The sequence below is a fragment of the Pararge aegeria genome, chromosome 5 (genome assembly GCF_905163445.1).
Source record: "Pararge aegeria chromosome 5, ilParAegt1.1, whole genome shotgun sequence".
NCBI lineage: Eukaryota > Metazoa > Arthropoda > Insecta > Lepidoptera > Nymphalidae > Pararge > Pararge aegeria.
Window position 1 is genome coordinate 12,099,099 of NC_053184.1, and position 13,531 is coordinate 12,112,629.

The 13,531-nt window shown below is 32.5% G+C and overlaps 1 protein-coding gene across 1 annotated transcript; it reads left to right on the forward strand.

Moving 5' to 3' along the window:
* The first annotated feature begins 11,473 nt into the window (after positions 1-11,473).
* LOC120624078 (rootletin-like) lies at positions 11,474-13,262 on the forward strand. The gene has a single exon (XM_039890414.1). It carries the CDS (start codon positions 11,474-11,476, stop codon positions 13,259-13,261), a length of 1,788 nt encoding a protein of 595 aa, XP_039746348.1. The 3' UTR covers position 13,262.
* Positions 13,263-13,531: the final 269 nt, after the last annotated feature.

Below are 13,531 nucleotides of genomic sequence, written 5' to 3' on the forward strand. Positions count from 1 at the left end.
ACATACTTATTAAAATAAAATTGCATGTCATAATATATATGTCATAATATTCATTCAATTTAACTTTATTGTTTCGGTCGTACCCTTAGTGTGAGTTTACGATTAAACATATTTTCAATCGATGCAAATCTGTTAATAATATTGATACTTCAAAATCATAATCATCAACTTCACATTAATATTAAAAAAGGAATATTTTTGATTTCAATCAAATAGGTCAAGAAGTTGTTGTGTTAATTGATAAACACAAAACCTTCTTTAACTATTTTATAAATTGTGTTGCCAATATATTTTTATTTCATTCTCAATAAAATTTTAGCCTGAAATAATGACATTTGTAATGAAAGCCCGAAGAAGATAAATATGTTATTAGATACGTACGTAAATACTCAATACGTAAATACTTTAGTACGAAAAGGTCGCTTATTATTTAAAAAAGAATTTAAAAAAAAAATATAAGGTGCTGTGCAATTATACTTTTAGACATACTATATTATTATTCCCTACAAAAAAGTCAGTTTACTATTAAGACAATCTGTATTTGGATGCATAGTTTAGGAGATAATCAATAATTAAGATAAATTGGTATTAAATGTGTGGCGCTCTACGACATGATTTGCACTAGTTAACGAAGAAAACATGTTATTATGTTGAGATATATAAACAAACATCCAGAGTTTATAATTGATTCATATATAACACCAAAGCTGATAAATTTTGAGACCTAAAAATCAAGCAACCAGTTAAATTACATAATAGCGCGTTTCTAAGTGAGTCCTTTATACAGCAATAATCTGATGTTTCGATAGCTAAGCAATCAGAACAAGTCACGGGCATAGTCTAGGAAAATATATAATTTTTATAGCAACCCTAAATAAGCACATAATCGTATAAATCGACGAGTCAATCCATACATCTATTAACGTCCGATAAATGTTGGCATGGTCCCGTGATAAAAGTGACCAAGTTGATAATTTATTGGGCATACCAAGCAGAAACTTCGTAAAAATAAACATGAATGGCTGCCTTATTGGGGCTTGATTTAATACGGTCAATAAAACAGTAACTAACCTTATATAAATTACTAAACAAATAAATAACAACGGTGGTCATCAACTTTATCTTGACAGAGTGCTGCATCAAATTGGATACTGTTTGATGCTAATAGCAAAACATTGATGCCGTTGGAATTTATGGAAGACCACTCCTGTAAAATGATCGTATTTTTTAACGATCGAAGGTCTGTGCTCCATGAAGTCTTTACTAACCCTGGGATGGAGAGATGTAACACTGTAATGAATTACCAAACAATTATTTAAGGCAGAATAGTAATTGTAAAAATGATGATCTTGAAAAAATGCAATTGCTGAGTTTCTTGTCAGCTTCTTCTCGGTAGAATGGGCCTTCTGAACCAGTGGTAGATTTACTATAAACAGACCATGTTGACTTTTCAAAGGTAATTATATTTAGACCTAGTGGAAATAAAAACATTTTTAATTTGAAAAAGATAGTCATGCTTACAATTCAACCGTTTTTAATACCCTTTGAACTTCGATTTTCCTCTCAACTTATAATATGGTTTCCATAAAATTAATAATAATTTCCTGTTTATGCAGCTTTTAAATTTGCGCGCTCCAGCTTCATCATCCCTTAACATCTAGAAAATAGGTGGTAGTCAAATAAGGTGTAAGATTTACATACTATCAATTGTGGACTTAGTTACAAGTATTGAAACATTAAAATGCTAACGTAGAATTAACCTTTTAGAGTAACTCGTTTTAGAGTAGCAAATTTTGTTAAGCAGTTTATTTTTACAAAAGTTTTGCCTGGAAAAAATACAGTTGGTAGTTTTAAAACAACCAAAAAAAAATAAGAAGAAAGTAGAAATAAATTTGACTTCTTACAAATCCTATACTCTAGCCTTATAAAGAAGCATGGGATAACGTTGGAATTAGTGTTTCAGTATTTTGTCACGCTCCATCATTTAAACGGTGCTCTCAGTTCAAGTGTCACAAAACATTGTTAGTCAGTATTCCGATTTTATTCCATATTGATTTGTAAGGCTATAACTACATCGTGTGCCTTCTTGATTTCACGCGTATCATGTTTTGTTGTTTGTTAACTCTTTAAAAAAGGAGGAGGTTCTCAATACGTCTAAACCTTTTTTTGTGGTAAATAAGTAGTGGCTGAGCGTTGGTAACCGTTTCTACAAGGAAAATATTATTTATTTCCGTTTTCACTAAACCTAGGAAACGCTTAAAACGGATGCCTTATGATTTCGGTTAACTTAGAGAAAAAAAACCGGTTCACCAACTCTTAGATGATGACTAATGACGTTAGGCGCCGATGCGTAATGTTTAGGGAATTCGTAAATTGACTGACTATTACTTTTTTAATAACCTTAAATCCATGTGAAAAATGAAAAAAAAATATTATACAAACATAAAGTGCCACACCTTGTGGCAAATATCATGGACAAGTTAGGTTATATAAGTAGCCCAGTTAAAGGTAAATGTATAATAATAATAATAAATACACTACGAAAATACACACATCGCCATCTAGACCCAAAGTAAGCGTAGCTTGTTCAAAAAAAATTCAAAAAAATTCAGACCCTGAAAAACAATTATGTTCATCATACAGACATTTTCCAGCAGTGGGACTCGAACCCATGGCCTAGGACTCAGGGAACGGGGTCGCTGCCCTATGCGCCAGTCGGCCGTCAAATATTTGCCTTGAAATCTTCTTTGATTAGTTGTTGTCTTTGATTACTTTGCATTGTCTTGTTAGTCGTTGGTAAAACCAGGCATAAGTTCTTTCTATTTAGCTAAGGAACTAAAAATAAATGGCATATGTACAATTTTCCATATGTTGAACTATATTAAAAAAGTTGTTATAAGCTATGACAAGCTAACGACCATGTATTCTACACATCGTACATCTACAAAACATAAATGCTGTTTCATTTTAAGGTAGTTAGCTTTTATATTTATTTTATTATAGTATCTTATGTTTTAAAACTTAGCTTTCACACATTTGCACACATTTCGTATCACAAACAAAGCTCCCGCAGTTTAACGTCATAACTACTTGAATATTGCATATGTTAAGAGGTTCATTATTCGCTTAAGATATTTTCGTAGTTAATGCCTACTTTTGTGTGTAATAAAGCAATATAAGGAGTAGAAAGGCACCGTCTAATCACTTTGAAGTCATTAAATTGCAGCAGTAACTCATTACATAGTAGCCAGCATGACGTACATGTCCAATAAACTGACACAACTCAAGAATTAACGTATTTATATAGATAAAAACACTGATTAAAAATTATTAAGCTATTGGTATAGGTTGAAGCTTATTTATTTCACTAATGTTTGTTGTACCACCTACTTATTTCGTATAGCATTTTCTTGTATGCCTTTGGTTGCCTGGAAGAGATCGCTATTTAGCGATAAGGGCGCCAAATTGTACTTTCTACCTTATTGTGCTGATGTATTTGTATCTCTGTAAATTTTCTCTATGGTGTACAATAAAAGTGTATTCATTCATTCATTCATTCATTCATCCTTAAACAAAAAAAAATACCTCTTTGCCTCTATTCTATACTAATATTAGAAATGCCTGGCTGTATGATTGTTTGTTTCTTTCTTTGTGACCTACCTATGCATTGAGCGCCCAGCCAATTTTGATGAAATAACGCATACAGGCAGCTTGCATTTTAAAGACATACGGTTGCCACGAATTGGCATTAAGAATAATTGGCAAGTATTTAAATAATCGGTGGGGAACTTTACGAAGTCACGAAAAACAGCCAGTACCTTTATGAAAATGGACAATAACTAAAGAGATTCGAAAAACGTTGGCTTAAAGCACTTGCGAATCATGTGATCGACATATAGAGACCCATAATTCTTTGCTAAAGTCCTTCGGAGCCACGAGATTGATGGAACCTCTCCTTAGGTGGGCTGTTAATAAGCATTCGTTAATTCCACTTAAGTCTCGAGCTTTCATCTTGAATTCAACAATTCACGTTTACGATGTAAATTTTGCCCTTTAAGTAAATTAAAAAAAAACCTGCAATAAGTTATTTATAATTGTTTAATGAGTTGTTTCTGAATCCATAAGCGGTGCTTATTCTTTAATTAATTAAAGTTACAATGTCGTTTGTATTGTAAAAACGCTTTGACATTTTTTGTGTAAGTTTTTTAAATACTGTGTGAAACGTTATACACCTTAACGTTTTTTATTTAAAGTTAAATATTGAATAATCTATCTTTTAATGATTAAAATATTAATTACATCATTATCCACCGCCCATAACAGTCCACTGGAGGGTTTGCCCATAATAACAACACTTGGCTTATGGGATGGTGATCGCAGTAGAGGGTAGTAGTAGCACAGACAATTCTGCTGCCCGTGCTCCTTTAATTCTAATATCCTTATATATATATTTCTTGTGTGCGTGTGTATGCCACTGAACTCCTCCTAGACGGCTGGACCGATTTGAATTAATTTTTCGGCATGCGTTTGGGTGGCACCCTGGATGATTTAGATTCACAAATCAGCCCGACAGATGGCGCTGGAATCAGCTAGTATCCTATATTTAACTTGAGGGAATTCCCCCTAGTCTCTTATTTTCTACCATCAAGATAAGTAATCTGGATATCCAAAATGACAAAATCTTAGTAATACCTGGCACCATAAAACCCACTTTTATGTAATAGTTTAAAGCGGTTTGGCTGTTGGACTCATTGATTTAATATGTAACTATGTTGAACTATTCAAACTGAATTGCACGTTGATGTTTCTAAAGTACCAAAAAAAAGGTTTTAGTCCGCGCTTTTTTTCGAAAAAATAGTACTTACGTCTCGTACAGGATGCAAGTTATCTCACCTCAAGTATTATCTTCTCTAACGAAAATTTTGCCAATATTTGTTTAGTTGTGTAGATGAAGTGGTGATAGCCTAGTGGGTAGTACTTAAACTTCACTTTCGGGGAGCCAAGTTCGAATCCCCGCACGCTCCTCTCTCTAACTTTTCTGAGTTGTGTTCGTTTTCAGGAATTAAAATATCACTTGCTTCAACGGTAAAGGAAAACATCGTGAGGAATCATGTACCTCAAAGGGGTGTGAAGTCTACCAATCAGCAATAAGCCAGCGTGGTGGACTACGGCCTGAACCCTTTCTCATTGTGGGAGGAGACACATGCCCTGTAGTGGGTGGGTAATGGGTTAATATGCTGATGATGTGAAGCCTTGCAAAGACTTTTTAAATCTGCCAGAATTTATACCCTGGTGCTTTTCCGGAATTAAAATACCATATCCATCTAGAAGATGCCAGCCGGATTTCATCACAGACACATTTTTATAATATACTATATATCTATAAATGTTAAAATGTGTCGTATAAAATTCGTAGTGCCAAGTTTTTTGTATTATAATTTTTTTTTATTAAAAATTATTTATTATATTCGGTTTATGTTTCAGACCTCTGTATACCTAATCGCATTACGCAGTATAGATCAAGGCATTAATCTTTTATCCTTGTCGCTCACGGCCAGTACATAAAAGTGGAGCCGCGTAATCTAAGTTATTATAATATACTAGAAAAATTATGAGCTATGATTACAATTATGACACTTGAAACATTTCAACGTTGGCATCCTATTCAATAAAGTTAGATTGCCAAAAAAAAATAGGGATATAAGTAAACCGGATATTTCCTAAAAATGTTTAGTGTAAGTATTATGTTGTTCGAATTTGATTTCCAGATATAATATGTGAACTTAAAATAAACTTCTATGCGACTGCTTGATCGTGATCAATAAATTACCAAGCTACGTAAGCATCTCGTGACGACCAGTTAAGTGAGCCACTTACGACTATCAAGCTCTTACCACTCCATTATATTTAAGAAAACGGAGTGAAAAACTCTCAATACTGCTTTACAATCATTGTTATTGAAATTATCTGATTACCAAAGAACTGTCTTTTGTATACAAAAGACACAAACAGTTGCGATGTTGTGACACATTCCATTATATCACCAAATCCAACAATCTTCTAAAAATATTATATAAATACATACTGCTGATCTCTTGAGGCATTTAAAGGTTATGGTGGAGTTAAAAAATCCTGAAAACTATATAAAAATTACAGTCTTTTATTTGGGTCTTTTAGTCGTAAAAAAAAGATAAAAAAAAAATGAAAAAAAAACACAAAATTTCTGCAAGCATCCGAAATATCTTGCTGGAGTATAAGATTGTGAAAACCTCAGCTGCAGTTGAAAACAATAATGCAGAAAATAAGAATACATAAAGAGTTTAGATAGGAATACAATGCTTTATGTGCTTTATGTGTTTAGTTTCAATTTGGGAATTTATGGCTACAAAGCTAAGAAATAAAATATATTTTTAAATGTATCCATTCTATCCATCTAACACCTATTTACTAGTAGGATTGCAAAAGTGTATCAGTCTGTTACAATTGTTAGGTTAAAAAGAAACTTTAATTCGGCACGACCGCTGAACTCGACTGATCTGGACAAAATTTGGTACGTCATATTTTATTACTATTTGCTCAATGCTCTCACTTTTTTTAAATAAAATTTACATAACATGATAAGATTTGATAACATATTTTGCTAACATGACGAAATCGATCACGTCACGAGTTTAAATACAGAGTATCAAAACCATATACCAAATTTAGCTACTGAAGGAAAAAGTTGCGGTCATTTACGTGGTAAAAAATATGTATTTATAAATTACCTTCTTTACACCACTCGTCTATCATTCTTAGTTTTTCTTTCGCATGTGGATAAGTTAAATGAAAATTGCAGTACCTAATTCATATTTCCAGCTTGCTAATTGTTTCCTCGCAATGAGGATATCGTCGGGCGTGTATATCGGCCACATTTTAATATACAACTTCCGTCGACGATTAAGATTGTATCCAAATAAAATAAAAACCATGCGTATCCTCAGACTACCGTGTAATACATGAAAAAGGGATCAGCATTTATGCTCTGCATAAAATGTATGACCGAAAATATCTTCAGGTTCGTAAGTATAATATTAGGATAAGTTACATTAAATACAGATCTGTTGTAAGAAATCTTTTCTTTTCTTTTCTTCTTTAGTTTACCGATTTTTTACCACAGAATTGACAGCACCTATTTCTATGTCTGTATAATTGGACTAGGCTGTTATTTTGTCTCAATACAGCGATAGTTAAACAAAAAAATTACCGAAAAGTAAAAGAAAATTCGAATAATCGATCTCTTGTATGGGAATTGCTTTTTCAGATTGCTTTCAATAGAGGGCGTTCTTTAGGAGGTACGAAATACATTGGGCCATCTATTATCTATACAAAAGCTTGCTCAGGCCAGATCATGAATAGTGCTTGATATGTATAGTAAAACGTCCATCCAACATCCAGGGCTCTACCAGTTAGATCTTCCAAAAAATCTGCCACTGCACATATCCTAACTCGCCACTTCGGTGTTATATTTAAAGTGCTCAGTGTTCAACTGCGGCAGCGTGGTCGTGCCCAATCTAAATAAATAAAAAACCTCCGTACCAAATATAAAATAAATCTCTGGAAGCAACGAAAAATCTTCCGACTCACTTTCAATCAGTAGGTAGGTAATTATTAGTTAAAAATCACTACTCCATAATATCATTCTTGAAACTAACTACAATAATAATATATAACTCTGAAGAAAATGCTTACAAAGGATGAAACCTTAGAATTGTATTCAAATCAGACATTTATCAAACGTGAGAAAGAACACCCGTGTTCGTTAATTAAGGGCGATAATTTGACGTGCACTGACAGCTAATATTGTGTTCAAATTGATTTGTGTTCAAAGTTGAATTGATTTTGACAGAATCAATAAGCCACCGACTCTTCATATTCGAATGATACTTACTAACACAATCTGATTGCAAGTGAAAAAATAAAAACTTTATTGCTTAAGTATATTAGGTTTTTCTGTATTAAGTATATACGTATTAAATAGCTACCTTCTTTATTTGAAGTTTTTTTCCGAACAAGTGCCAGCTCATGTTCTGCCTTTATTTTATGGGAATTTAAAGGTATTCATTGTGTTCAATATTAGAATTACTTTGTTTTCTTAAAAAAGTTTTTTAATTTATAGAAAAAGATAAAAAAGATTAGAATTATTAAATTTAGGGTGACTTTTCAACCGACCAAAAAAAAAAGAGGTTCACAATTCGAATTGAGAACCTTCTGCTTTTTTGGTCGGTTGAAAAAGTCACATTAAATTACTAATTACGTACTACTAATTGGCACCAACTTAAAATGTTGTAGAAAATATTTTTTTTTTGCTTTTCCACAAAGTTGGTTCTTTTTGTTAATTTTTTTTTTTTTTGCGTTTATTATTCTTCGTTCTGCAACTTTTTTAATCATTATTAGCAATAATAATATAGTTTTAGATTAGTACATTGATTAAGAATAACAACGAAATAATATATTTAGTTTTAACAAACTAACATAAATTAAGATAACTTTTAATTTGTATTCTGGAATACATTTTTTGGAGATGTTCTTTTCTTTAAATTCATTGGATAATAATTTGGTTTGTTGGAGTGCAGTAATTATTAATATCTATGTTACTTTTCATCTAAAGCTTAATGTCAATCACCCTCTGATAACAAGTGCGAATCCTTAGCACAAAACCACATTCACAAAAGACTACAACTTCACCCGTGTTCTGCTACACATAATATAATACACGAACACAATACGCCCCTCGGTAGTTAGCACAAAAGAGCCAAAGATCGCAAAACTAACATCAGTTGTACAAACATCCTTATACATATATTGTAATGTATATCAATTATTTATTTTTAAATTGAATGTTTCACTTTCCCATTTTCCGTACCAAACATGCTTCATCATTCAAAGGTGTTCTGGAGGAAATAGATTCAAGCGACACGGCCGCATATATATTCATTTACCTTTTGTTTTGTTTAATTCGTTTTTTGTTTCTGTATGTGCAATAAACACTTTCTATCTATCTAATGAAAAAAACTCGCATTCGCATTATTTAGGATTTAGAAGTTTTATATTAGATAGATTCTATCTATATTTCTTTGTAACCTTTACGAGGTAAACACGAATTTAATGACAAAATGTAGATACATTCCGATACACTCATTCATTCATACAGGGAGAGCGAAATTTAGTAATAAATTACCTAACTAATATAAACTTGGTTATCTATTATATTCAATTTATTACTAGAGATAATGTATTTGTATGTGGTTTGTGATGTATTCATACATATATTAAAAATGTGTAAGTATGTTTATGTGTTTTTTTATTTATTAAAGGCACACGTAAGTATATAGCAAGCAGCCTGGATATGGGCATTTGGGGATAATGGGATACTTTTCACTCCGGAAAAATACCTTTGAACTGTTTCTCCGGGATTTAATTAATCACCTCTGTTATCTATTCCAGGATTTCACAGTCCTACAGGTTGATGGACATAAGGCGGCAGTTTGCAGGACTTATGCCTTGCATGTCCTGCGAACTGTTGCTAACGTAACGTGGACCTTATTACATCAATATAAGGCTCATAGTCAAAGATACTACACACTCGTGTTTTATTTAACATTACCGCACTAGTGTTTTATTTGTGATATGTGTGATGTGATGTGTGATGTGTATTTGTTATTTTCACACTCTCAGCTTCATCATTTGTTTGCAGCTAACGTGCTTCATACCGCCTTTCCTGTAAACTATCATTTTGCAAACTTGTATTATAAACTACTATTACGTTATGTCATCTCTATTCAGTTGTGACACACTTGAACTGTTGTATCTTTAAAGTTGGTAGACAATAACTGTAGTAGTTTACTATTCATATGTTACCTATTCTTAGTAATTTTAAAGTAATTATTCTTGTTAAAGTTTAAGTAGAGCTTTTTGTTACAGACTCCGCCCGGGGAAGTACTAAGGCTAGTATGAAGGCCATTGTTGCCTGTGTAATTACAGACACACGAGGTTTATACATACACCTCAGGTTGATAATCTACTTGATCGTCATTTGTGACTGTAAAAAAATCTAAACTGGCAGAGACATATTTTTTTTTCAGTAAACATAGTCTTCTGCTACGCTCTGATGTCGCAAAATATAGCGAAATTAATTTGTGTGGAAGTAGCTTGTTGATAAATATAAGACGTCGTTACTAGCTAGGCAGGATCAACTCATGTGTCAGGTTAGGGCTTCCATATTATATCGGCCGAGTATACGCATAATACATGCGAGCTTCATGGTTACATTACTCCGAGTTTTAGTACATGGGCGTTTATTCTGACATCCCAAAATTACTACAAAGAAAAAGCCATAATCGTTCTTGTAAAAGTTTGGCAATCACCAGCTCCTAGTCTATACCGACAAAACGATGCGAGAGTAATTATAAAGAGAATGAAAACGCACAGATCGGACATGACACGTAACCCACCGACAATAGCGTGAAGATAACAAGACAGGAACCTGTTTAAAATTCCTTCTAATCGAATATGGTCTTTATGGTTGTCTTTAACACGATTATTATATTTTAAGAGGCCTTTTGTGACTTGCACTTTGTTTGAAGCGTTACTACTTGAGGTGTCGAGCTGTCGAATAAATAGCTTTGCTCCGGAGTGATTGATTAATGACAGTCTTAGCGAAAACAGACCAGCTACCTAATTAAATACTTATCACAGTACATCACTAGGAAGAGACCTCGAATGGAGATTGAGTATTGAGCTATTCAATGTTCTCGGTACCTCATTTCTACTGGTCTAACATTTGGAATACTGACAGATAATGTTATGTTAGGTAGATATTGGTTCAAATCTACCTTGAATTAATTTAGATTCATTCTTAATGGATTTCTGCCGCAGCAGCTAGTAACTACGCTACTGGCATAGTTAATATACTAATAAGTGATTAAGCGTCCTGGTACGATTCCGCGTTCGGTGCATCGAACATAAACAGTTCCCCTTGCAGTATAATTTGCTTGCGGAAAATGAAATTACGGACAACCGCTGACTGAGGGAAGGTAAAAGGAAGATTTCGATGATCAATTGCAAAAATATGTATCTAATGGTAATATATAGTATAAGTGGTGTAAACGAGAGAAATAAGATTCATAATTAATTTCGATCTGACCAAACAAGTGGAACATGCCTTTTGGAAGTGAAGCCTAGTAGTTAGGACTTCGGCTTGACTTTCGGGGGCCGAGTTCGAATCCCAGCACTCACTTCTAACTAACCAACTAATAAAAAAATGTACAAATAAGTTTTTAATTGCTACAAGACGTTAACATTAAATTAAATGATATACTGGCGACTTATTTAAAAAGATAGGCTGTCAACTAAATTATTTGTCGTTTATGTATTTTGTGTCATAATTCGATTTCTTTCCGGTATTTAATATTCTTTGATAAACCATTATATTATGGTTTATTATCATACATCATGCAATATAAAAATTTTACGAAACATCATAATAGATTTTGAAGTTTCCAAGGAATTATCTCCCTACGAATATATGAAAATGTATATCGAAAAATGTCCAGATACAACAGAAGATTCCAAAATTTCCTGGATTGTTGAAAGTTTCTTAAGCTTTCAAAAACACAAGCCATTTCTAAAAATAATGGTGTCCCATATATCTGAAAAACTTTCTGAAGAAGATCAGCATTATTTTATGATTTTATTAAATGCGGTAATTTTTCACCTTTCTCCAATAGACATGCCCCTTCTTTATAAATGCCTTTTCAATTTAAGTAAATCGCTGTTAAACACCTACGCGACGTTTTTGAGTAATAATGAAGTGTTAACATTTATATCCCAAGTTGCACATACTCATTATGACACAAGTTTTATAACTGAGAAGATAATCAACCCTTTATTTACATGGCAACCTTATATAAGTGAAATGGCACATAGTTATGCCCAATATGTGAAAAAAATTGAAAATAGAAAAATAAAATTACCAACAATACCTGTTCAACCCAATGTGCTTAACAGAAAGGGTAAAAATGACAGTTTTCTCTCCATAAAAACAACTGTACCTGTTACTTCACCAAACTCTTTAAAACAAAAAGGCAAAAGAATGCTAACCAAAAGCGTTATTGATCAAAAACTCAAACAAATCCATGAAAATAATAAACAAAAAGGATTAGAATTACTAAAGGAAATTAAAACCAAAGATTATAATTTTGCTCAAGGAAAGTCAGATAAATTTTATAAAAAAATATCTAGTATCACAGACGAAGGTGAAAACCAGTATGTTAAGGCTGTACCTAAACTAAAAAACAGAAATTTGAATTATACCACTCATCCAAACGTAAAAGAAACAGCGACAACGATTAAAAGAATGAATAAGATAATGCAAATGTCAGAAAAGGAAGAAGTTCAGTGGTTACAAAATTTACTGACAAATTGCCGTGATACATTGAAGATTGAAGAACTTGAAGAATATGACCGTCAAGAAAAAGAAAGAGAAAGATTATTAGATATTGAAAAAAAACATTTATTGGGACAAATATCTTATGAAGAAGCTGTCATTGCTAAGAAAAAATTGTATGATGATAACAAAAAGAAGTACAAAAAGTTTTTAGAGGAAAAGCAAACATGGGAAGAAGAGATTGAAAGATGGAAACGAGATGAAATGGAAAAGAATAGAAAACAAGTAGAAAAGTTATCACTCATAGAACTTGAAATGCTTCATGCAAAATATAATGCTACTATTAAAAAGAAAGGAATAGCTGATAAAACAAGAAAAGAGTCTGAAGAGTTGTTGTCTAAAGCTATGAAAGAAAAACAAGAATATTTAGAATGTAGAATAAAAATGATAAAAGAAATTAAAATATTGGCTTTGATCGCTAAGAAAGCTAAAATTCCGAAAATTATTGACCTTACAGAATCATCAGGACTGGGCTTACTATGTGAGATGTCTATGGCTGAATTACAAGAAAGGTTAAGTCTTGTGAAAATTGGGCTCAAGGAAGAGTTAGAAAAAAAGAAAACTCTTATTAGAAAAGAAAATCTGGCTGCTAAGCACGAAATAGAAGAAACAAAAAAATCTATTAAAAATTACATGGCTGAACGTTCAATTTCAAAAAAACAAAAGGAAAAGACTTCGGATAATATTCATGACAAATCGTCATCCAAAGAAATAAGCAAACTTAGAAAGATTTTAGAAGAAAAGCGGAAATTGCGAATCATGCTTACTAGTTAGTCATGTTAGATTTTTAAAGAAATAAAGATAGTTAAGTGCTGAAAATATTGTTTTCACTAAAACTATTCCTGTAATAAAGTGAAATTCTGCCCCAAGGAGACCATGTGGTCAGGGGCATTATATGGTTGATTACTCGAATCAAAAGGCCGCACGTTAAATATATTTATTTGTATACAGCAGTCCTAGCATTTCACTAGACGTGTCACGTACAAATTGAATAGTAAGTAACGCCCAACCCAGCCGGCATGCTATTTATAACACAAACTGATC

Bases quoted from the DNA above. Each gene is read 5' to 3' on its own strand.
- LOC120624078 (XM_039890414.1), top strand. From the start codon at position 11,474: ATGGTTTATTATCATACATCATGCAATATAAAAATTTTACGAAACATC.